The sequence below is a fragment of the Gracilinanus agilis genome, chromosome 2 (assembly GCF_016433145.1).
Source record: "Gracilinanus agilis isolate LMUSP501 chromosome 2, AgileGrace, whole genome shotgun sequence".
Lineage (NCBI taxonomy): Eukaryota > Metazoa > Chordata > Mammalia > Didelphimorphia > Didelphidae > Gracilinanus > Gracilinanus agilis.
The window spans coordinates 573,616,248-573,643,469 of record NC_058131.1 but is presented as its reverse complement, the minus strand read 5'-3'; the positions used below and the strand labels follow the sequence as shown (position 1 = coordinate 573,643,469).

The following is a 27,222-nucleotide window of genomic DNA, read 5'->3' as shown; positions in this document are numbered from 1 at the left end:
CTTTATAAGAGAATTTATACTGAATGACTTTCCTCATATATTTAAATGTTTGCTTATATATTAATTATCTGATAAAAAGGTGAAGGTGGGAGAGGGGAGAGAAATTTCAAGTTCACTACTAATGATCAATGGGAAAGAGAATTAAAGAATTGCCTCTGAAAGTATAAAACAACTTAAGGAAGAAATCATTCAATTTTCAAAATTTCATTTTACAAACAATTTTTAGAGAACACACTAAGTGGGTAAAGTATGGCACATATATCCATAAACATTTGTGATCTGCATATACCCTTGCAAAGATAGATAATTTTTATCCATTTTGCAATAGTATTCAGTTTTATTTACTCCTGAATAAAACAAAAATACATTTATTAACCAATTACCTTAGCCATTAAAGTGGGCAAAGTTATTTTGAACAGGGGAAGCTTTTGACCGATTTAAAATCTGAAGTAGCAAATAATCACTTCTCAGAACAATGCTGCCTTCAGCAAATGAGTGGTAATTACTTGTAAATGGGATTTCTTAAATTACAGATAGGTTTTTGTCCATCTTTTTCCTAAATACTCAATGCACTGTTGCACAGCAACAATTCAGGTTCTTTCCCATATTCCCTTTTTGCAAAGTTGAGAGTTTGAAATCTGCACTCCTCCAGATGGGCTTGGGAATTCTGCTGGAACCAAAGGTGTAAATATCCATTGTAGAAATCAGTAGCTGTAAGTTTTTTCCTGAAAATAATTGATCGTACCCCAATCCAGCCACCCTGCAGAGAGATAGATAAGAGACAAGGTAGTCAGACCAGGCAGTCATAGTACGAAAGCAAAGCTTTTGACAGATACGCTTAAAAAGAATTACTTGCCTAACCATGTAAGGCACAGCCCAACATCCTGCAAGCCAGTTATATAAACAGTTCTAGCCTACATGAGCTTATTAAGGCAGGAGAGACAGGTACAAAACCAGAATGCATACACATAATGTATAGAATAAACAACAACAAACCCAGACAGATAAAGGAAAAAGCATAGTCAAAATGAAAAGGAAGCATATTTTAATTGAGGAGAGATCCAAAATAAATCATTTTGGTTGTAAAAAGGAGTGTATGAAGGGAGTAATGTGAAATAATGTTGCAAAGGTAGGTGGGAGACAAATAACAAGGTCAAGGTAAGTAGTTTGTATCTAAACCTAGCTACTAAAGGCTTCTGAACATGGGAGCACCTGTGGAATATATTTTTACTGGAAATCTAGAAGGAAGATAGATTAGAGAGGGGAGAACCTAGAAATAGATAAAATCAGAAGACCAATAGTCCAGGCAAAAGGTATGCTGAGCCTCAACTAGAGTGGGGGGAAGGAGGGGTATATCTTCCTCCTAACCTCACCACAGGGCATTACATAAAGGGAATTTACAAAATGCTTATTACATTTGCTTTTGTTGCACATCCTTTCAGATTTTCATTTAGCACTGAGTGTTCAACTAAACCTCACTAGTTAATACCACTTAACAAATTATGCTTTAGAATAAATGGCTTGAAGAAAATTGAAGAATTTCTTTACTGTCTAAAATTATTTGCTATAACCAAGAGATGAGCAATTCTGTGCAGTATATGAGCAAGCAAAATATCCAAAACATTGACCAAATGAAATAAAATAATAGTAAAGAAATCTATACCTTGCAACAAACCATGAGTATTTGTGACTGTTTGTGGTATATTATCATTCCTGGAAGAACAGACTGACCTGTTAATTTCTGATCTGAAAAAAAAAAGGGAGAAAAAGAGAAGCAATACTCTTGTAGGTTGGTGGCTGCTTAATGAAAATGAGGCGAAAAATTTTTTAAATTATCTTAGGATAGATTCAAAACTAAACAAAATTTTTGGATGAAAAACTTTCAGTGTTTTCCCAATGTTCCATTTAACACATGAATACTGGAAAGTCTGGGTCTTGTATAATTCATTAATGTAATCAGAAGTTTTCTAATACAAAAGAGAGAATGAATCTCTTATTAAAAATATAATTAGTTGAAAATATATATACACACATATAATTAGTGACCAGACTAAGAAGTGTGAAAGTGTTGCCTGACCCTTTTGTGATATAATTACTGATTTGTGGAAAAAAATATGACAGGGTTTAGAACCCTGACGATATCTCTTAGTTGATCCTCCCTACCCAAGTCTAAATCTCAAATGAGGCCCATTCCAGACTTAAATATTGGGAAGATATTTCTGGATTTTACAGGTCTGGAACTAGCCTGAGGACACATACAATCTGTGGCTAAAGAGCATTCCCCCCCGCCCCCCCCCCCCCAAATATCCAATAAGCTGCCCATGGATCTTCACTTATGGCATTTGTCAAGATAAAATTACTTGTACACTCCAAGGAAAGGCTAACTGTCTAATTAATGAGATTTTGCCTAAACAAACTTGAGTTTCCTATACAAATTACATTTCAGGCAAGACTGATCTGAGATAAAACAATACATTTTCAGTTAGGTTACCAAGTGAAAACACTTTTATTTTAATTATTTAAAAGTTAGTACCAGCAAGGCTTGGACTATTAACTTCCACCAAATCTAGAAGTTTAATGGTGTTACCCATCCAGAGTGTCTGCAATGGAATCTGAAAATGAATGAAAAATAAGTATTTAGAAGGACTACAACACACTAAAACTTCTCATCGATCACTAGATGTTATCCAATTCTACTTATTTTCTTTTAATGAAGGAAATGGTGAGTTAATCTTAATGTTGCCTAAGTCTTTTTGAATAGGTTATAAATGAAGCCAATCCTTCTTTAACACAAGGAGATGGGTTATGGGATATAAAAGACCCCATTCAGGAAAAGTAATCATCAACAAGCATTTATTGAACATTTACTATGAAAAGGACAAGGTGATGAGTATTATGGGCACTGTACTAATTGTGTACATTAATAAATTCTTTGACTTATTTCTAGGATTTAAAAGAACATATGAGAAAGATTTTCTCTCACAAGTATACTGAATCAGAACAGGTGGTCAAAGGCCCTAAATCTGTTTCATGCCACGAAGCAGGTGGCAATAAAAGCATGTGGAGAAACACATGCCATAAAACAGCTTTGGGTCCCTCAGCCACCTGTTCTGATTTGGCGTTTGAAAGATAAATTCTTTGTTCTGTTAAAAAAAAATCTTAAAGCAAAAAATTACAGATTTCTTTAAGGTACTAAATACTTATTTTTTTAAACATTTATTAATATTCATTTTTAACATGGTTACATGATTCATTAAATACTTATTTTTTAAAAGAATACAATGAATTAACTTTCCCACACTATGGAGCAAAGATTTTTTAAGGTTTTAAAAACAGCCTTTTTGGTTCCTTCCATATAACACAAAAGAATTCATTATGGTTTTAGAAAATTTAAGTTTCTGTAAACACTTGGGAATTTAAGTAAAACAAAACTATTTGAAAAGCAAAATATCTAATAAATATTGGTTTCACTTTCTTTCTGACCTCCTCTCCCCTGTTTAGTATAACACTGATTTCTACAACAAACTTTCACACTTTGAGAATTAGTCATCACTCTGCCCTTTAGCAGCTAGGCTAAGTGGTATAATATAGAGGGTCAGGAGTGCTGCCCAGATTAAAATGTAATTGAGAAATGTCTAACAAAATAAATAAAAATATAATAGAATACAGATAGTGCTAATATGTGGTTTTCTAAGTCAATATGTACCTGCCCATTTCTGTTTGAGTTTGATATCACTGGTTCAGTGGATAGAGTAACAGACATGTAATTCAGAAAAACCCGAATTATAATCCTGTCTCAAATCTTAATAGCTGTGTGAATCTGAGAAAATTACTTAGTTTTTCAGCCTCAGTTTCTTCATCTGTAAAATGGTGATCAAAAAGCAATAAACCCCAAACCTTACAGGGCTATTGTGTGATCAAATGATTGACATATAGATATAGATATATCAATACACACACACATATAGATAGCATTTTTCAAACCTTCAAGTGTTATTTAAATATTAACTATTATTACTTTTTATCTACTCACCCACTGAAAAAATTAGGGTGTCCTAGAAATCTTAATGCAGTTTTAAGTTTTTAATAACTAAAATATTTTTAATAGCTTAAAACTACACTAAAACTTCTGGGACATCTTGTATAAATTGTTCTTCATTTCATATTTTCATTTAGAAAACTCCCAACTTTTGAATCCCCAAAATGTTTTTGAAACATTATTATTGATGAAGATTTAAGTTTGCTAAGAACTCTAAATGTATTACGAACTGTAGGGGATATTCAGAATATCCAGAGACTGTTTTCTAGAAGTTCACATTTTAGTCTATGCCTTTGTGTGACCTTTAAAAGATTTTTAATAGGAAACCTGGCACTGAACCAGCAGAAAATGAGTAACTGAATCCAAGTGTTTGAAAAGACTAACATATGCTACAACTTCAGTACATTTACGGTAATATGTGAGATTGAAGAATTTGACTTACAAGAACTTACTCATGAAAACAAGTCAATCTTTTGTTTACATTTAACATATTCCTTAATCTAATTATGCACAGTTGAGTCCTCATTCAAAATATCCAAAAAAGTGATTTCCATCCCACACTATTGGATTGAAATAGATGCCTTACCATGCTGCCAATGGCACGATGAAGTCGTAATATTTCCTCTGGAGTTTGTTCCTCCCATTTTACACAACTCATAGCAACAGATATCTTGGGAGCTATAAAGTAATGTCAATAATGAAAATTAACATTTTTACACCTACTAGACTTATAAAGTCCATGAAGGACACCGACTAGGTTTAAGGTAAATTTTGGATCTGCTACTGTTATTAAATTTTATTGAACTACTGAATTTTATGTTTATGGTAAAATGAGTGGCACTGTATCAATTAATATATATTCTAATTCTCTCAAAATACCCTAGTATTTAAGGGTAACAATCACTATAACATATATACATAGAGTAATAAATGATTTTGTTTAAACAAAATTAGACAGAAAGTAAATATAATTCTTCTGTGGATTATATGCCAGTTTCAATAGTGCAGGCTGGGAAATGAGATTCTTGATTAAATTTTAGTCTTAATGACATTGGGGATATCATTTAAAATTCAACTTTTCTTTGCAGAACATGCGAAACAAAAACAAACACACTAACAGCAGTTAGGTGGCTCAGTGGATTGATGGCCAAGCCTTTAAAGGCAGGAGAGGTCTGGGTTCAAATCTAGCCTCAGATACTTCCTAGTTGTGTGTGACCCTGGGAAAGTCACTAAACCTCATCTGCCTAGGAACCAATACTTCATATTAATTCCAAGATGGAAGGTAAGGGTTTAAAAACAAACAAACAAAAAACACTTCCAAACCCCAAAGGAAAGTGAATAAAAGAATAAAACATTTTGAGAGACAGTTCATCACAAAATAATCACATTTTTCCTCTTCTGTGGGTGAAAACATGATGGTAAAGAGATCTGGAATGAGGAAATGACTGAATCCATTTATGCTACATGGTCATTGGGGCAGAATTTAGTTATGGGGCTTCAGTTTGTTAGCAGCCCAGGTAAAAATCTTTCCCCTTTTGATACAAATAAGGGAGATAAGCAAGAGAGCCAGTAAATCTGTTTAGCCCAAGGTGGAGTTTTATACAATTAACACTTACCATATGTTACTCCTTCAGCTGGTTGCTGCCTTTCATTTTTTAAACTTTCAGGCAAGTTTCTCAAGACTGAAATTAGCTACAAAAAAGGAGATTAAAAAATTAACATTACACTAAATACATCAAATTCTGATACTGAGTAATTTTTTTTTTTTACTTCAAAAGAACTGGGAGCAAAGTTAGCTACTACCCTGGCTTTTTACTGAAATACTATCTCAATGATTTTTAATGAAGCACCAGACCTTACAATGTCACTAGCAGAGCTACTGTTTTTCTAGTAGAGTTGTACTAGCAGTGTCTATCATCCTAGGACCCTGGCATTGGGGAATCAACAAGATTCTCAGTCAGTGGCCTAGGTGAGGAGTGTAGAGTGTTCTTAGGGCAGTTTTGTTTTCTATAAAAAGCTAACTGGTCCACATGGGAAGCAGTCATTTACTGGAAAGGCATTACTATGGACTCATCATATACAAATATAAGGCCATAAACCTGTGTTGACCTCATAGCAGTTCAAACTATGCAACTCATTTAAGTGGGCTTTAAGAGTTCCTAAAGGCCAAACCCCAAATGTTTATTTGCTAACTTATTCAAGAATGCAAATTTCAGGAAAGCTTTACAGTCTAAGAACAAGGCTTCTTTGGCTCTTTGATTAGAGTGTGTATTCAGTTTCACTGAATGTTTGACTGTGACCTCATTTGGGGTTTTCTTGACAAAGATACTGGAGTGTTTTGCTGTTTCCTTCTCCAGCTCATCTGACAGATGAGGAAGCTGAGGCAAGCAGAGTTAAGTGATTTGCTCAGTGTCATAAAGCTAATAAGTATCTGAAGCTGGATTTGAACTCAGAAAGAGGAGTCTTCCTGACTCTAGGGTTGGCACTCTAGCCACTGTGCCATCTAGCTACCCCCTAGTTATAGAATAAAACTTTCTATAAATAATAACTGTTAATCTAGTCAAATGATTCCCAAAGTCATTCTCCATTCATGACCTTAGAACCCGAGTTCTATTCCACATCACCAACTACCCGTGGAACATAATCTGTTTTAAATGTCCTTCCAATGATACATGTATAACTCAGATTGAATTACTTGCCACCTCTGGGGGGGGGGAAGGGAGGGAGACAATTTGGATCATATAACTTCGGAAAACTTTTGTGGAAATTTGCTATTGCATGTAATTGGTAAAAAATAAATGAATAAGTAATTTTTTTCAAAAATTAAAAGTCCTTCTAAAACCTAACCACTGATAAAATATAACGAGCATTTTATAGCACTTTAAGGCTTGTAAAGTGTTCTACAAATATTAGTTTATTTGAGTCTCACAACAACCCTGAAAGGTAGGTGCTATTGTTATCACCATTTTTATAGATGAGGAAACTGAGACAAACAGAGGTTAAGTGACTTGCCCAGGATTATACAGCTAGATGTGTCTGAGGCTAGATGTGAAATCAGATTTTCCTGACTCCAGGCCCAGTTCTCTATCTAGTGTGCCACTGAGGTGTACCTGCTTGGGAATGGAAAGAACCTAAGAAATTATCCAGTGTAGTCTAGTCTCTCCTCCACTCCTTCTATTTTACAGATGAGGGAATTGAAACCCAGAGAAATTAAGTCACTTGGGTAGTAAGTGGCAAAGCTGAGATTTGAACCCAGGTCCTCTGACTCCAAATACAGAGCTTCATTCTACATTGGGATACTTTCTCAAACTCAAACTTCTTGGTCCTCCAAAGCCTGCTCTTATTGTGTCTGTTATTTCTGCTCGTGGTACCACCATATCCAGAAGTCTCTTTGTGCACACAACCTTGGAGATGTAGTTGATTATTCCCTTTGCTGCTCCCCACAGTCAGTTCACAACTGTGCTTGCTAAAACTGTAAATCTCTCAATTTGGCCATCTTTTCCTCTCTAAACTCAGTAATACCACCTTAGTACCCTCTTTGATTGCCATCAACCTGAACTTTTGCAAAAACCTAACATCTTTCTGCCTCCATTTTCTTCACCTTACTCCAAAATCAATCCATCACAAAACTGCCAGAGAGATCTTCCTTGTGTGAGAAAAACTTAACAATCTTCTCACCATCCTTTACCAGCTGTTTCCTGCTCACAAAGCTTTGCTACATAGAAACATCCTTTCATACAACATTAATAGAAACTTCACAAGAAATACAAGTGCTAACAATATTTCTCCTTTATAATCTTAATTATAAAATCTCTCAAAAGTACTTTTCATGTGTAACAATTTTTTAGAATGAAAACAGGTTTAATTTTCTTGATTTTCCTCCAAAGTTTCCTGGACTCACTTTTTCCCAAGGGCATTCCACATCCCCAGACCCTGTTGACAAACACTACAGTTTTTGTCAAGAAAGTTCAAGCCCTAAAAGTGTTTTTTTTTTATCAACAAATTAGTTTGGGAAATATTGGCTTACCAAATAAAGTTCAAAATACTTGTCTGGAATTGGAGGCCTTCCACATCCTTATGCCATAACCAACTGCCTTTCTAGTCATTTCATAGGATTCTTTCCCATGTTCTCTGTACTCTGGTCAATCAAGACTCCTTGCTCTCCTTGTATACATTTTCCCATTCTCACCTCCATACTTTAGTTTAAGAAGTCCCTGAAGTTAGGAGGCCTCTCCTTACTCCAACACTTCATGCCACCAACTATTAAACACTTGCTTTATGCCAGGCACTGGAGATATGAAGTTATAATGAATATATACAACAGATATACAAAATACAAAGTAAGATTTTGTTGGGGTGGAGGGAGGGTCTAGTAGCTGTAAAGATCAAGAATTATTTCAGAAGGAAAGATGCCTGAGTTGAGCTTTGAAAGAGACTAGCCGGGGAACAGCCTATATACAACAGTATAAAGTAGGCAGATGGAGAGTATGTGAGGAATGGTAAGGATAGTTTGGGAGGTGCAGAGAATATGTCAAGGGAATTAATGGATAATAAACCTGGAAAGGTAGGTGAGAGACAGCTTATAAAGAGCCTTACATAGCAGGGATAGGGAATCCTGGGTAGGGAGTGACATACTTGTGATTTAGGAATCACTTGGGCAGCTATGTGGAGGGCAGATTGGGAGATTAATTAGATGATTATTTTAATAGTCTAGATCGGAGATAGGCAAACTTTTTAAAGAGGGAGCCAAAGGAAAGGAAATGCTCATTTGTCAGTCTGTTTCTAAGGCAACTCTTTCGAAGTTTCATTGTATTGTATCCTACTCATTGTATTTGTCAGATTAGGAATAATGTCACACAGCTGGATAGAACATTTCAGGGGGCTGCATCTGGCCCGTGGGCAGTAGTGTGCCCATCCATCATTGGTCTAGATGAAAAGTGAAAAGGGCCTGAAACAGAGTGTGGCCACGTAAGCAGAGAGAAGAGGGTAAGATATTGTGATGACTCGATATGTGAGGAAAGAAGAGGAGGAGACAATATGGATCACATAACTTCAGAAAACATGGAAAGTACATATAATTGGTAAGAAAATAAAAAATTGAAAAATTGAAAAGAATATGAAAAAATAATTTAATAGATTGAATTCTATGAGAACAAAAACAATTTCTTATTTAATTAGTAAACCGAATGCTTAGGCTTAAAGTTTAGACTTTATTATTACAAACAAAAAAGTTAACCAAGAGAATATTTATAACTGTTGCTTGTCTCGTTTCCAACTCCACAAAACCTTTACATAAAAAAACTATACATATGTAGAAGACAACTTGGATGAAGATTTATAGACAGCTTACTGCAAATAATATTCTAAAGCAGACCACTTCTATATCAAGACACAACTGACTGGGGAGGTATAAAGAATACATCTCTATTTGCTTGGATTAAATTAGGCCAAGCAAAATACCACCTTAAAATCTTCTCCAACAATGTGTCTCCCATGTGCATGTTGGTATTATATAAGATTCCTTCAAAGATAACTTTGTTCAATGACCCTGTGACTAAAAACATTAAGTAAGGAATCAAATGGGAACACACCAATTTGCCAAGAATATTTGCCTTTATCAGAGAGGCTGTTCAGCACCAAGACCAAAAGGAAGAAGGATTCCTATAAATGGTGAGGTCCTCTAGTTTGTTTTTTAAAACCATTACCTTCTGTCTTAGAACTGATACTAAGTATAAGTTCTAAGAAGGAAGAGCAGTAATGTTTAGATAACTGGGGTTAAATTGCTTGACTAGGGTCACACAGCTAGTGTGTCTGAAGCCACATTTGAACCCAGGACCTCCAATTTCTAGGTCTAGCTTTCTATCCCGAGTCACCTAGCTGCTCCTGGTGTTCTAGTTTGTAAATGACATTGGGCAGATTTCAACAACAAATTCAGCAACACTGCAGAACTTCTAAATGAGTTCTAAATCATTCCAAAGAGTTTAGTCTAATTATTTAGACAGAAAAAAAAATTAATGGATGAAGAATGCCTATTGTCCAGAATATGATATAGTTCACTGAAAAACCCATATAGCTGACCTATCAATATATATAACTTGAACAGACATGGTAGATAAACAGTAATCTAGGACAAAAATGCAACAGCAAGAATGGGCTGAGTTGACTTTGGGAAACTGCATAGTTTTTTAATTATCTCATGCTTTCTCCCAAAACAAAGGATCATTTTTTAAAAGAACAACATTCTTCTTTTTTAAAACCCTTACCATCCATCTTAGAATCATTACTGTGTATTGGTTCCAAGATAGAAGAACGGTAAGGGCTAGGCAATGGAGGTTAAGTGACTTGCCCAGGGTCTCAATCTACTGAACTACCTAGTTGGCCTCAGTAATATTCTTCTGATCTTGTCTGACCCTGAGGCATGGAATATTATTTTTCAAAGAACATAGCTGAGGGCCACTCAAATGCAATGAAATGCATGGTGATCCTGACAGTACAAATAAAGAACTGTACAAGAGAAATGGCATGAATGATATAAAAAAATATATGACCAAAAAGTAACATGGCAGGGTCATGTGGTGAGAAGGAGCAATAACTAAAGGACAGCCCTTCATTTTCATCAAGAGACTGGAAGACAGTCCCAGCCCAATGGACGGACATGCTGTAGAAGCTGAATGAGAAGAGAGGTATGAGTCACAGAGGATGAGAAGGTACAGGGAGCAGCTCATGAACTGCATCCCTGGAGGGAGTGTTCACTTTACTTAGATCATAGATATCTGTCCAATCTTTCTTAGTCTAACACAGTGTAAAAGTAGGCATTTAAATGTATGTTGAAAATAAACGTTCAAAAAGAGTTGTACTCTTAAAGAATTTAACCAGGCATTTTTCACTGCCAGCTAGAATAGTACTAGGAAAAGTGGCCCTCAATCCTGACAATGGACACTCAAGTAATACTTGTATGAATGAATATATTTCATTAGGCATACAGAAAACTACAAACTTGTTCATAACCTAGTAAACTTCAAAATAAGATGCTTTAATATGTATTATAACAGAAAAGCTACGCTTTACATTTATATATATAGCACGAAAGAAATTCCTAATTCCTAGTTTTCTAGAATGTTACATAGTTCAGAGTCTCAAATATTTTCTGTAAAAAAAAAATCTCTTTTGGTATTTATTTAAACTTTATTGACACTTGTGCAGTGCCTCTGTTCCTAAATACTGTATAACCAATACTTTTTTTTGTTATAATTCTTATTTCTTTATTTCTTGGCTCTTATTAATTCTACTCCTCTTACAAAAAAACTAAGTCTCTCTCTTCAGAATATTTCCACTTATTTCTTTTCCAATAAGTCCTTAATTCCTTTCCACTAAAAGCAAAATCAGATGGAATTCAATTCAGTAGACATTTATTAAGTACTTACTGTATGCAGAACACTAAGGTAGGCAGTAGGGAAATACAAAGTTTAGGGAAGAGGTAGTTCTCTTCCTTTGGAACTTCAAATTTTGTAGGTCTATGTAATGATGCAAAGGCAAGCAACTAGAAGAGGTGATAAGTGAGCACATGGTTGAGGCTTGAAACAAAGAACTCCATAAAGGCTGAGAGGTGGTTACAGCCAAAGAAGAATCAAGAAAGACTTACGGAAGAGTTGGCATTTTCCAATGAGCTTTACAGGATGGGCAGGATTTCAATGCACAAGAAAGGAGAAGAAGATAATTCAGAATGTAATATAATATGATATGATATGATACAATATATAGTATAGTATAGTATAGTATAGTATAGTATAGTATAGTATAGTATAGTGTAGTGTAGTATAGTATAGTATAGTATAATCAGAGACATTGATGTACAAAAGTAGAAGGCATTTTCCAGTTGAAGAGCAATTAAGTTTGGCTAGAGTATAGTCACTGGAAAGGAAGAATTGATGCCAGATTGAGAAAGGTCGTAAGCAAACAATAAAGGGTCACAGAAGACTTCTGAGCCATCTGGAACGATGACTGTGGAGAACACATACTGAATACAATTATGTAAAGAAGACAACATAGCAACAAATCTCATGGTTGATATAGGAGACAAGCCTGGTGTGCAGCTGTTTAAGGTAATGTCCAGGGTCTCATTTCTTTTACTATGGGTAAATAATAGGGGCACAATCATTAATAACCACTTCTTATGTTGTTTTGCAGAATAAGTTATTATGGAACGTTGGGGTATCCTCCCCCTGCTCCCCCACTACGTACTGGATATTCTACTATTTTTTTGGGGGGGGGGAGTTTTGGAGGTTTTGCTTATTGTTCTTGCTTATGATTTTGCTTGTACTATCTCTGGTTTTGATCCATATATTTGAATATCTATATATTTAATGATGGTTAAAACAAAATTTATCAATTTAAAAAAAGGTTTTTGAGCAAAGGAGTGAAACGATCAGATTTATGCAGAAGGAAGATTAATCTGATAATAGTGTAAAGGCTGTACTGGAGAAGGGAGAAAGAAGCAACATTCCATAGGAAGGTAGAAATAAGGGCCTTTACTGGAATGGTGGCAATGGGAATAGGAAGAGGTTGGTGAAAGAAATATCATAAACAGGACAATGTAAACTACTAGATATGTGTAAAGGGAACTCCGTCCTTCCAGGGTTGTAAACTTTCTGCTCGTCCAAGCCAGCCCGTTCGCGTAGCTGGAATACTCCAAACAGAGGTCACAGGTTAAGAGTCCTAGGATCATAACCTGGAACTAAGGATTACTGGTCCGAGTCAAAAAAGACTTTGATTGGTTCCTGGGATGTGATGGACCAGCATACAGGGAAAGGAAGTGACATGGAGAAAGATGACTATTAAAAATGAGATCGTAGAGGAGATGGGGTTTGTCTCTGGAGGTCTTTGGCTAGGGGTCTTTCTCTCATGGGCTGGTAAGATTAGGGTGGTAGGCTGGGATTATTTTTCTATTTTCTTCCCTCCTTATTTCTTTCTTAGATTATATTTATATTAAAATTAAATTTTAAAAAGCTATTATCATCCTCATGACTTAAGGGTTAATTATTTTATAAACGGTGACCACAACAATCTTTTTTTAAAACTAATATTGTATTTCCAAACCAATTTCTAAATATTACATTTAGCATAATATTAATTTTTAATGTTACAGATGAGAAAAATGAGGAAGAATTAACAAGCATTTATTAAACCTTACCAAGTGTTCAATTCTGTTCTAGGTGATGGGCATTCAAAAACAAAAAGGAGAAACACATTCTATAGGGGAGACATTCATAAATAAATAGATGTAGAATATAATTCATCAAAAATTACACAGGGGGGCAGCTGGATTGAGAGCCAGGTCTAGAGATGGGAGGTCCTAGGTTCAAATCTGACCTCAGACACTTCCCAGTTGTGTGACCCTGGGCAAGTCACTTGACCCCCATTGCCTACCCTTACCACTCTGCCTTAGAACCAATACACAGTATTGACTCCAAGACAGAAGGTAAGGGTTTAAAAAAAAAATTACACAGGGATATACGGGGCACTAACAACTGGGGAAATAAGCAAAGGCTTCTAGAACAAGGGTTATTAACCTTGAATTTGTGAAATTTAAAAAAATTTGCTAATATTTTATTTTTTAATTCAATTCCAGGGAAAAAATACTTTTAAACTTTTATTTTCTTTAAGTTTGAGCCAAATTCTCCCCGTCCCCTCTCCCTGAAATGGTGAGCAGTCTGATATAGGTTTTACATGTGTAAAAATGTAAAACATCTTTCCATATTAGTCCTTTGGTGAAAGAGAACTTGAACAAATGAAAGAAAGGTAAAGAAATAAAGTGAAATACAGTCTATCTCAATCTGCATTTAGACTCTATCAGCTCTTTCTCTGGAAATGGATGGCATTTTTCATCATGAATCCCTGAGGATTTTCTTGGATCACTTTATTGCAAGGAATAGCTAAGTTATTCATAAATGTTCATCACATAATATTGCTGTTACTGTGTACAATATTCTTCTGGTTCTGCTCATTTTACTTTGCCTCAGTTCACTTAAGTCTTTTCAGAACTTTCTTAAATCATTCTTCATATCATTTCTTATAACACAGTAGTAATCTATTATAATCACATACCACAACATGTTCGGCCAATTGATGGGCATCCTCTTAGTTTCTAATTCTTTGCCACCACAAAAAGAGCTGATGTAAATATTTTTGTACAAATAGGTCCTTTCTCCTTTTAAAAATCTCTTTGAGAGACAGACCTAGCAGTGGTATTACTGGATCAAAGGTTATGCACAATTTTAAAGCTCTTTGGGCAAAGTTCCAAATCACTTTCTAGAATGGTTGGATCACTTTTGAGATTGTTTTTAGAAATATTTTGATAATGGTGTTCTTATTCATTGTTTCAGTCATGACTGACTGTTCATGACCTCATTTGAGGTTTTCTTGGCAAGATACTGGAGTGATTTGCTATTTCCTTCTCCAGCTCATTTTGCAGATGAAGAAGCTGAAGCAAATAGGGTTAAGTGACTTGCCCAGGATCACACAGCTATTGTGTATATGAGGCCAGATTTGAAATCAGGAAGATAAATCTTCCTGACTCCAGGTCTGGAACTCTATCTACTTTGCTACCTCGCTGTCCTAATCTGATAATGGTATTCTGATATAAGTGGCCTCCTTTGTATTTTAGTTTGTGCACTTAAAAATATTATTCTGAGAACGTCTTTATCAAACTATCAAAGAGGTCCACGACACAAAAAAGGTTAAGAATTCCACTCCTAGATGGTGGAGATGTCACTTTAGTGAATCTTGAAAGACGTTAAAGTTTCTAAAAGGAGGTTAAGAGGGGAGGGCATTATAAACATTGGGGACAAACAGTGCAAAGGTACATAGGTCAGAAAAGGATCATTATTGAAGGGAAAAATAAGGAAATCAAGTTGGTCAGAACAATGAGGGGCTGAGGGAACAATATGCAATCAGCCTATAAAGACAGAATGTAGTCGAACTGGGAAGGACTTTAAAAACAAAACCAAAGAATTTTCATCTAAAGACAATGGGGAAAATTTGAAGTTTCTTGAACAGATGAATGACATGGTCAACAAAGTTTTGAATATAGATAATTAAGTTACAGACGATCTGGTGCAATTTCATCAAGAATAAGTCAGGGGACAACTAAGTGGCTCAGTGGATAGAAAGCCAGGCCTAGAGATGGGAGGGCCTGGGTTCAAATCTGATTTTAGGTATTCCCTAGTTGTGTGATTCTGGGCAAACCTAACCCCAATTGCCTAGCTCTTTATTGCTCTTCTGCCCTGGAAGTGATACTTAAGTGTTGATTTTAAGGCAGAAGGTAAGGATTAGAGAAAAAAAAAAAAAAGATCAGGTCAAGACAGACTAACCTCATCTCTTTTTATGATTAGATTTCTATAATAATAGATCAGGAGGGAACCAGATATAATTAGTCTAGATTTTAAGCAATTCATATGACAAAGTAACTTATGCTAGTCTTATGGACAAGGTGTAGATATGTAGGCTGGACAAATAGTACAATTAAGTAGATTTCAAACTGGTTGAATTGCTAGATATAAAGAATAGTTATTAGTTTCATATCAACTTTAATTCTTTGGAGAACTGACTCAGAGACCACTGGTTGGCCCAATTCCATTGAACATTTTTATCAGTAATTATAGTTTATATAGCACTTCATGGTTTGAAAAGTCCTTTACAATCTCATTTGATCCTCCCAACAATCTTCAGTGGCTCCCTATTACCTCTAGGATCAATAAACACCAATGTTTGGAATTTAAAGCTCTTTGCAACCTGACCCCTTCCCATCTTTCCAGTCTTCTCATACATCACTCTTCTCCAAACATTCTACAGTTCAGCCATATGGGCCTATTTACTTTTCTTCACACAGAATCCTCTATATCCCACCTCCATGCCTCTGTCCTGGCTGCCCCCTCATTCACAGACTACTCACTATCTAAAATTCTACCTCTTAGAAGCCTTGACTCCTTTCCAGGCAGTTCAATTATACAGTAACAACAGTACTATGAAGACAAACAGCTTTGAAAGTCTTAGAAATTCTGTTTAACACAATAGAACCAGCCATAGTACCAGAAGACTCACTGTGAAACCAGCTATCTCCTCCTCCAGATAGAGAGGTAACGGATTCAGAATGCGGGGTTTATTATTATTTTTTTTTTTGATGTGGTTAATGCAGGAAATTGTTTTGCTAGACTTACATATATTTATGAGTGGTTTCTTGGTTTCTCAATGGCAGGGGGAAGTGGGAGGGAAAGAATTTAGAACAGAAAATAAGACTGGATTTAAAAAAAGATTCAGCTCAAGTGCTACAGAAAGCCCTTTTCCATCTCATAACCACTAGTGTCTTCCCCTAAGATTATTTTCCATCTACTCTGTATATATTCTGACTATACCCCTTTATATACTTCTTGTCTCCCTCATAAAAATGTAAACTCCTTGATGAGAGACTATTTTTGTTTTTTCCCCCCATGTCCCTACCATGCTGCCTGACACATATGAAGAATTTAATGTTTGTTATTTAATGGGTTGTTTGAGTTGGATGCTATTACTATCCCCATTTTACTGATGAGGAAACAGAGGCTTAGGAACACTAATTAACTTGCTGAGAGTCCTACAGAATAAATGTCTGTGACAGAAATAGAACCTGGCCTCTTTGACTTCAAGCTCAACAGGATTGTGTGAAGGAAATTATTTAGGGGACTCTCAGTGTGAGAGTCATTGTGTCAGTGTCAACGTGCAACACTGTCATGGAGGGAAGAGCTAGTGGGGTTTAAAAGACAAGTAGGAAGGAGAGAAGTTTCTCTCTTTACTTCTGCTCTTGAACAGGCTGGCTCCCTGGGCTGGCGTTTGGTGAGCGGAAGCCAGCATTGAGGGGACCACCCTGGGCTGAAACCTGGGAAATCAATCTATCTCTCTCTCTGTCTCTCTCTCTGTCTCTGTGTCTCTCTCTCTCTCTGTCTCTCAATGTTTATAACTCTGGTGTTGAGCTTCCTGACCAATTTTTATTTGTTACACTATGCACTATAGTATCATGCCTCTTTGTCATCAATAACTTAGATCAGGGATCAGCCAAATCTGACCAGTTACTGCTTATTTCTGTAAGCTCTCTCCCCTCAACCAGGAATGGTTTAATTTTTACATTTTAAAATAAAGTTTTCTTGTATTTAAAACTGCAAAAAAAACCCAAAAACATCATTCTTGGCTTTCTGTAGCTGCAGTCAGAACTGGCTCTCTGGGCAGATTTGGCACTTTGGCTATAGCTTGCTGAGCCCCAAGTTTAAGACAAAAAAAAATCGTAACAACAAATTTGCACACTAGACAAAGTTGGGAAGGACAGTTAACATACTTGATGAGAGGGACATAATCTAAAAATATTTTGGCAAGCATAGTGGAACAGGATGGGAGATAGGTGAGCCAAGTAAATAGTCCTGGAAAGCAGTAGGGCTTCTCAAAATGGGGAAAAGGATTTAGAAGAGGTAACAAGGACATGTATAAGACTAGAGGATTCAGAGACAGCTAAATGGCTCAGTGGATAGAGTACCAGGCCTGAAGTTGGGAAGACTTGGGTTCAAATCTAGCTGCAGACACTTCCTGGCTATGTGACCCTAGGCAAGTCACTTACCCCTTTTGCCTAGCTTTTACTAGTCCCCTGCCTTAAAACTGATACTTAATATTAATTCTAAGACAGAAGGTAAGGGTTTAAAAAAAAGGACTGGGGCTGACAATGTAATGTAGTGAAGGGAGTAGTATAAGAAAGGTACTATTCAGCTGGTAGAACAACAGAGTGCTCTGAAAAGTTAAGATACCCTGAGTGTATCATCTGATGTTAATTTCTATCTGTTGCTGTACAATTATAGCCTTTGGTTAATTCACACACATAGATTTTGATTATGATTTAGGTTTCTATCCATTCATATTTTCAAAATTATCACAATGAACAAATATTTGAATAATTGCTATGTGCAGGGTGACAGAGTTGGCACATAGAATACAAAGCAGTAAGTCATGGTTGAGGAGGGCAATCTAGAGTGGATGGCAAGAGTGATGAATGACAAAAAATAATAGAGCACCTTAGAATTTCAGAGTTAGAAAAGATTTTACAATCAATCCTATTCTTCACCTGAGAAAGACTCCCCTCTACAATACACAACAAAGTATTTACCCACTACTTGAAAACTTTCAGTAATTATCTCTTGAGGCAGCCCAGCCTATGTCTGGATAGCTCTAACTGGAAGGAAGTTTTTCTTTATATTAAGCTTGAAGCTGCAATTTTCATCCATCGTTCTTTTTTAAACCTTTACCTTCCATCTTAGAATTGATACTAAGTATAGGTTCAAGGCAGAAGAGTGCTAACAGCTAGGCAATTGAGCTTATGTGACTTTCCTGGGGTTACACACCTAGAAGTATCTGAGACCACATTTGAATTCAGTTCCTCCTCTTTCTCTAGTCCTGGCTCTCTATCTACTGAGTTACCTACCTGCTCTCTTGCTCTGCTATATTGTTGATTCACAAAGAGCTCAAAGTCAAAAAAACCACTAGGCATTTTTCATATGAACTTTAGTCTGTCCACAACTCCCCCATTCTGCACATGCTGTTGATATTTTTCAACCTAGTCATAAGATTTTCCATTTTTACATGCTAATTTATCATATTCGATTTACCCCCCTGAGACTGTTGTACTCCGTTTTGTCATCTAGCATGTTAGCTATTCTTCCTAGATGTGTGTCATTTGATAAGCATGCCATCTGTGCTCACATCACTGATTAAAAAAACACTAGACAGAATTTGCCCAAGAATAACCTAGTAGCATTCCACTAGAGACCTCCTTCTAAGCCCAAACCAATCTAACAATCACAACTCTGTTCAACGGCTCATTTCACCAGTTCTAAAGTCATCTGACTGTTCTATCATCCAGACAACATCACTCTATCTTATCCATGTAGAGATACCTGTCAAATACCATACCAAAATCCAGGAAAATGTCTAAGTAACCCCTGGGTCTACTGCCCTAGTGTGTGTGAGATCAATAATTTCATTAGCATGAGAGACTCCTAGCAGAGAATGAAACCCATCTATGATTTAGTACATTAGTTCTAGGAAGTCCAACGAGCCATACAAAAGTCAAATTATTTGCCGAGTCATGCGGCTAGTGAGTGTCAGAGACAGCCTTGCAACCAAGGGTTTCTCTAACTCCAAGTCCACTATGCCACATTGCCTCTATGATTCTAATAACATTGCAAAAAAGGAGATGGGCTTAGTCTAACTTAACTTGCTCTTGCTGTACCTGCTTTTAGTCATTTTCCTGTTCTGAGAACTTATAAGCTACTCCTTTAACATGTAAAACAGTAACTCATTTTTTTTAATTCTTTTTTTTTAACCCTTAACTTCTGTGCATTGGCTTCTAGGTGGAAGAGTGGTAAGGGTGGGCAATGGGGGTCAAGTGACTTGCCCAGGGTCACACAGCTGGGAAGTGTCTGAGGCCGGATTTGAACCTAGGACCTCCTATCTCTAGGCCTGACTCTCAATCCACTGAGCAACCCAGCTGCCCACAGTAACTCATTTTTAAAGTACTTTCCCTATAATAACTCTGTGGGGAGATAATGCGAATGTTAGTACCCCCTTTTTACAGATGAGGCAACTGAGTTTCAAAGAGGTAGCTTTTTTTTTTTTTTTAAACCTTACTTTCTGAATTAGTTAACAACTTTAAGACAGAAGGGCAAGGACTAGGCAAATGGATTAAGTGACTTGCCCAGGATCACATAGCTAGGAAGTGCCAGATTTGAACCTAAGTCCTCTCAACTCCAGGCCCAGCTTTCTCTCTTCTGTGCCACCTAGAAGCCCCTCACCCTTCCTTTTAAACCCTTATTTTCTGTCCTAGTAATAACTCTAAAATAAAAGGGCAAGAGTTAGTAGGCAAACAGAGTTAAGTGACTTGCCTAGGGTCACACAGTGTGTAAATAAAATTAGCTCTAGTCCATTCTATAGTCAAAACTCTACCTACCTGAGATGAGGTCATTCCCACCTCGCTTAGTGGGGAGGGGAGATGAGTTACCCACACGTGACAATAAATAACAAATCAAGAACAAGGGACTGCCCTTTGGGCAGTCCAAATCAATGTAGAGACTGCCATCTGTCCACTTGAATTAGAGGTGGACCCATGGGAAGTGACGAAAGACACTATCTCTTTAAGTATGTTGGTTACTTCCTGTGGAGGCAGTTCCCGCTTTGAACTTGGTGCTGAAGGAGCTCCTGAGACCACAGACAGCTTCTACTCTGTATTGTCATATGGGTAAGTTAGGCTGACTTCCTTGGCCTACCTAGGCCACTTCCAAAACTCTGCCTTGGGTAGGCACTAGCCTATCTGGTTGCTGGGCCTTGTGGCTTGCAGCCTAATTTATTTGAGCTTTTAACCTTCTCTCTCATCCAGGCCTCTGCAGGCCTGGAATAGCCTCTCCCTTCCTCTTTATTCCCATACCTTTGCCTTCCCGATTATAAATAAACTACCTTAAACCTGATGCTGACTTGGGTCTGATTTAATTACGGAATCAACCTGAATTATTGATTCCTGGCGGCCACACTTTAAATACATATCTATATAATACCTAAAATTTTCTTCTTACAACAGCTAAGTGGCTTGTTATTATAGCTAGTAAATATTAGAGTAAGAATTTGAATCCATCTCCAAAATCCAAGTACAGTATTCCTTACTTCAAATCCCCTTTAATAAAAGGATACAACTTAATAAGTACAAGGCATACAGTTAAGCATGGACTATGTTGCACGATTTTCTAAATGAAGAAGCTAATTATTAAATTTGTTAAAAATGCTAAAGAAAGGAGAGATCACCAAAGTTTGGGATGGTCTTTATACTTTATACTTTACAGAGTAAATAGGGCTGTACTGTAATAGGAAGCATAAACCTTTGATAAAAGAAAGTAAAAAGGGATTTCAGAGAATGAGAACAGCATATCCAAAGGTGATGAAGAGGCAAAGCTCAGGGTATTTGGAGAATAGTAAGTATGCTCAATTAGGCCAAAATACAAAGAAAAAAAAAAACGAGAGTGAGGAGGCAAGAAGGATAGACAAGTTAAATTATAGAGGACTATGAATGCTAGCCTAACTAACATTTTGTTGTTGAGTCTTTTCCTATTTGGCTCTTCACCACCCTTGGCAAAGATTCTGGAATGGTTCGACATTTTCTTCTCCAGCTTAATTAAAAGATGAGGAACTGAGCTAAACAGGGTTAAGTCATTTGTCTAGGGTCACAGCATTAGTAAATGTCTGAGGCAAGATTTGAACTCAAGAATCTTCCTGACTACAAGCCCAGTGTTCTATCCATTGCACTACCTAGCTGCCTCCCTTCCTTGCTCCCTCTCTCTTTCTGCACCATCTAGCAGCCATATAACTAATATTTAAGCAAGAAAACACCGAATCACCCTTTTCCCTCTCCCCTCAAGCTTTAAACATCTCATTCAAATCAAGAAGTATTTATTAAGTGCCCACATCAAGGGCAAAAAAATGAAAAAAAATGTCTGCCTTCAAAGAGCTGACATTCTACATGATAAAATGTTCCTTATATGCTTTACTGACTGAAAGAAAATACAATATGATTTTGTGGGACAATTTTACCATGTTGGCACCCAGTCTTGATAACAATATTTCCAATTCCTTTGCTGTGCACTGGGGTGGTACAGGAAATGCTTCTTGTTTAATAATTGGTCCTACATCGAACCTAAAAGAACAATGAAAAGGAAAATAATTCTTACTGACCATAATTGTGAAGAAAAACACTATCACACTAAATTTCTGCCCTCTTGGGCTTGTGCTAAAGATACAGTTACCATAAGCTACTCTAAAGGGAGGGGCTGGCATAAGGCAGCCAATGTGACTAGTACCTAACAGCTACCTCTAACATCAAAAACAAGGTAAAAAACGAAGTAGTTTGATATATGATGTGATTTTGAAAACAAAAATATAGAATTGAGAGGCAGAAAAGATAGGCAAACTAATTTGTACGTTGAGTTTGTTCTAAAAAGGAAAAAAACAACCCATGATGTGTCTATAAGAAACACAACAAAAATGAATTTACCTTTAGCTACAGGGCTATGGGAAGACACTTTTTTACTACAAATGTATTTATCTTCCTTTACTAAAAATACGGAGCAAAGAATTTATAATTCATGAAAATAAGGTTAGAAAAAGTATTGAGTTTTTTAAGAAGTATTTCTTTTCCCAAAGGTTATATTTTGTTTACTTAAGAGTTCTGCCTTTAAATCATCAGGATTACTGGTAAAGGACATGTAATTTTCCACAAGTATTCTAATTTGCATCAGGGAGCAAGGTATAATTTTGTACCTCGATACACCTTCACATATGCTGATGTCAGGCAAAAGCCTTATGATTATTTGCAAAAGCAAAAATTTAAATAGAACAACAATTTGTAAAATTTAACATTTTTCTTCTCTGCTATAGATATTAACTGATTGTAACATATGTAATAATGGCTTTATAAAGTCCTTGTATAAGTTTTAACTTTCACTTTTGTAGTAATATGAAAAAATCTATAAAGATCATTCAAAAGCAAATGCATTAAATTTATAACAATTTATTAAATCTACAACAAATTACATTACATAATTATACATTATGCATTCTTTTTTTTCCATCCTTTGAGAAAGAAAAATTGGCTATCACAAACAAGAATCATAAGTCTTTGATAAATAGAATTAAGTCCATATCATATGAGAGAATTGTCAAATAAATGTCACTTGATGGAAATTTAATTTCTAACAATCTAAGTTTAAAAATTTAAAAACTATACAAGGACTACATGAAGGACCTATATACTCTAAAAATATAGAAGTTATAAGATTATGATTTGGTGTTTTGGATGCAAAAAAAATCAGAGCATACATTTGCTTCCATTTTTATGGAGTTAAAAAGCTAACTTTAACATTTTGAAATCAGAAGATTAATAACTAGCGCCATTAGAAATGCATATATAAGGATACTGACATTAAAAAAAAAGGAAACTTGCTGTACCTTTTAGGTTTGATTTGCATAATTGTCACCCCAGTAACTGTGTCTCCATGAAGTACTGTATGGACTATAGGGGCAGGACCTCGCCATCTCGGGAGATAACTGGGATGGACATTCAATATGCCACTGGATTAGAAAAACTGGGAATTAGTATGTAAATTGGTGCATAGTTTATTCTTAAACTGTTATATGATTTTAAACCATACTTACTTTCTCTGATTTCTGGAAAATGGCTTTCTATATAAAACCAGACTAGTTTATTTACTGTTCCAAAAGGGTTCCATAATAGTTCACAGGGAACTTATTAAACAATTATTTTTTTAAGATTCATCACAGAATGAGAAAAATATCTCAAGATCCAGTATCCATTTTATTCCCACCAAAAATCATGGACAATGTGAATTATGTTAATAATCTGTTCAGGGGGCAGCTGGGTCGCTCAGTGGATTGAGAGTCAGGCCTAGAGACCAAAGGTCCTAGGTTCAAATCCGGCCTCAGATACTTCCTAGCTGTGTGACCCTGGGCAAGTCACTTGACCCCTATTGCCCACCCTTACCCACTCTTCCACCTAGGAGCCAATACACAGAAGTTAAGGGTTTAAAAAAAAATTATAATCTGTTCAGACACTGGCTTCCTTCATTTTATCTCAACAGCCCAAAACAATCTTTTAAAATCTCTGCTGCTTTACCTATTCACTTCAATATTCTTATCCTTGATTTAGATATTTTATTAGTCTTTTAAGGATGTCTAATGATTTTATTCTGTTCTGTCTATATTGTACATGTCTATCTATAACAATCTGTATACTTGTCTGTTTATACTGTAAACTCCCAAAAGTTTTGGACTATTATTTATTTTAGTATAGTGCCTAGCACAAGGTCATCAAAAATTAAACATGTCCTGCTTTTTGGTGGTGGTGATTCATGTTATTTTTAGTGATAAGCAGATTTGATGACATCACAGGAAACAAAATCAAAGTTCAAACAGTAACTACTACAACTTAAAAACACCAAGTTTGTCTATAAAGACTGTTGATTTCTAAATTTCTTTACAAGAAGACTTACTATGGAAATTTAAGAATGAGTTTTTTACTCAAAAGACGGCCAAATGAAGCCACTACTCCAACATCAAACTCTCCAGATCCCACATCTGGCCATTCATGTACTGGAAGCTGAGCATGAAGGGCATAGTTCTTCACTGGCAGTCCTTTTGGTGAAGGAGAGGGCACTGTGACCACCTCTATATTTTCCAGTAACTGTTCCTCTTTATTTTCCCTTAAGATGATAAGACAGGAAGGAAAATGTCAAGGTTAGTGAGTGATTTTCTTAAGATATGTATTATGGCTAAATGAAAATATACATTTTTGTTTGAACTGACAAATGATTCAGGTTTAAATACTTAAACCAAATGGCTAAGTAAAAAAATCAGGATTAGGATGAAAGCCAGCCATGAATTAATGAATATGTCTGAATAGTTTAAAAGCATTAGATTTTTTACTTTCAACTACAGTATACAACATAAATCAATTTATAAATTGTTATTGTATTAGTAAGTAAAATAACATAAGTTCATGAAAAACCCTAGGGTCATATAATCAATCAGGATATTTCAGAAAACATTATATAAATCATAAAAGTCCTAATAAGTTCTGAATTTTTTATTCAGTGATGATAATAGTAACTGTGTCAAAGTCCTAGCCCTGGTATAGGAGTTTCTAGTATAGTCTAAACCAGATTAAAATGCAATTGGGAAATGTTTAACAAAATTAATAAAAATACAATATAACACAATGTTAATTTGTAGTTTTCTTAGTTTGCCTCTTATAGGGATCAGTTTCTATTTGAGTTTGACACTACTGATGTACAGGATTAGGAGGCAGCATGAGGCAGTAGAAAGTATACTGCATTTGGAGTTAGCAAGACCTAGGTTTAAATACCACAGTGCTACTTACTACCAAAGTGACCTTAACAACTTCAGGTCAAAGTTTTTTCCTCATCTGAAGAATGGGGATAAAACATATAGTACCAACCTCCTAGGTAGGATATGATGATCAGAAGAAACAAAATGTTAAAGTACCTCAAAAACTTTAAGATATTATGTCAGTTATAATTATGTATAGAAGTAGGCAGGGGTCTTAGAAGGAATGGGAAAGAGAAGGACAACACAGAAGGCCTGTTTTGAAGTTTAGAGTATGTGTCCAGTCAGTAAAAACTCTTAACTTTTTTCCTGTCACACAGTTAACCCCTTTGGAAAGCTGGTGAAGTCCATGAATTCCTTCTCGGAATGTTTTCAAAATAAAGTAAAATATATAGAATTAATAATAACTATCATTCATATAGCACTTTAAGGTTTGCAAAGCACTTTACAAAATAATCTCATTTGATCACCCTGAGGAAGGGGCTTTAATCATTCCCATTTTGCAGGTGAGGAAAAGCAAATTAAGTGACTTGCTCTGGATCACATAGCTAGTGTCTGAACCTGTGTTTGAATTCCTTTGAATAACTTCAGGTCCAAGTTCTTTATCTATTGTGCAAAGGAAACCAATTATATTGTAACAGTTATCAACATATTTAAAAAAAATGTTTACAGACCCAGGATTAGGATCTACTGTGTCCTGCAGAGTGACATCTGAGTGCCTTGCTAGTAAGGGGAGTGAAGGAGTGTATGTATAAGCTATAAGGGTATCCTGTATTCATGTTTATTATTCATTTAAACTTTAATAGCTTAAAACTGCATTGTCTTTAGGGACGCCCAAAGACTTTTGAGAACAGAATAAAAAGTTCTTCAGGAGAGTGTATCCACCTGACTGGATCAAGCTATCCCCACTTATTTTTGTGAGCTACACACAGAGATAGATAAAGACAGACCAACACATCCGCCCAAGGGCACACACGAGGGGCGGGGCTCCGAGGAAGCCCAGCCCTTCCACCCCGAAGTTTAGGGCGGGTGGTCCATATAGGTCCAGATATAGACCTATAGCCAAGGCCCAGCGCCCACCCCAACTAATGGGAGCAGGCCGAACCGGACCAAATGGAAATCTCGGCCTCGGCCCCAGGTACCTGGCCGCGTTCAGTGCTCGCAGCGCCTCCCGGGCAAAGTTGTCGGTGCCGAAGAAGAGCACCCGCCAAGGGGGCCGCTCCCGGACTCTGGGCTGGGCTGCCCGGCCGTCCCCTAGATTGGGGCTGGTGGCTTGTCCCCGCCACTGGTGCACAGGCCTCCTTCGGGAGGCGCAGCACAAACTACAGGCCGGCGCCGGAACACGAGCCGGAACAGGTAAAAGCAAGGTCGGCAACAGCGACCGCATCGTCCAGAAGTCAGCCCGCGGTCCACACTACGCATGCGTCGGTTGGGGTGGGGCGGGGCCTCGGAGGATTGGAGTTGGAGCGCCCTCTGCTGAGCTCCGCCAGCCAAGTGCTCTTTAACCCTTCGCTCATTCCTAACCCATGGCATCTTAAGGTGTCTCCATAGCAGCGAGGGGGGTATTTTGAGCTATCCGAGTGGTGGAGTCTGTTCTTTTAGCGTTTCCCCCTTCATTCCACAGAATATGAACATAAAATGCACTGTGCTAAGCACTAAGCATATGAAGAAAAGAGAAAAACTCCTGTCCTAGAGGAGCTTACCCTCTAACGTGAAGTAAGGGATATATAATTTTTCTTTCTTTTTTTTTTTTAATTTTAAAGGATATTTTATTTTCCCAATTACATGTAATAACAATTTTCCATATATGTTTTTTTAAGTTATAAGATCCAAACTGTCTCTCTCCCTCCCTTCCTCTCCCCCCCATCCCCTGGTAAGCAATTTGATCTGGGTCATACATATATATCATGCAAAACATACTATCATATTGTTCATTGTTGTATGAGACACAAACTTAAGTAACAGTATACATATAAGAGAACTATGGAGTAGAGGGAAGGGATGTGAGAGGGGAAGGTGGCCGTAGCAGCTGGGGGCGTGGGGAAAGTTCTACTACAGAAGATGGGACTTAAACTGAGCCGGGAAGGAAGAAACCGGGGAAACCAAGAGGCTGACAAGGAGAGCTTTCCAGGTATAGGGAATAGCCAGTACAAAGGCATGGAGATGTGAAATAAAGTGTAGTGTTCTAGGAAAGGCAAGCAGGCTCCTAA

General features: G+C 36.6%; 1 protein-coding gene across 1 annotated transcript; it reads right to left on the bottom strand.

The window, feature by feature from the left end:
• Positions 1-98: 98 nt before the first annotated feature.
• MTFMT (mitochondrial methionyl-tRNA formyltransferase) lies at positions 99-26,399 on the bottom strand. The gene is made up of 9 exons (XM_044662423.1): positions 26,155-26,399; positions 24,160-24,369; positions 23,099-23,221; positions 21,686-21,788; positions 5,656-5,731; positions 4,626-4,717; positions 2,534-2,612; positions 1,664-1,746; positions 99-760 (listed from the first exon to the last, which is right to left on the bottom strand). The coding sequence occupies exons 1-9, from the start codon at positions 26,397-26,399 to the stop codon at positions 557-559; spliced, it is 1,215 nt and encodes a 404-aa protein (XP_044518358.1). The 3' UTR covers positions 99-556.
• Positions 26,400-27,222: the final 823 nt, after the last annotated feature.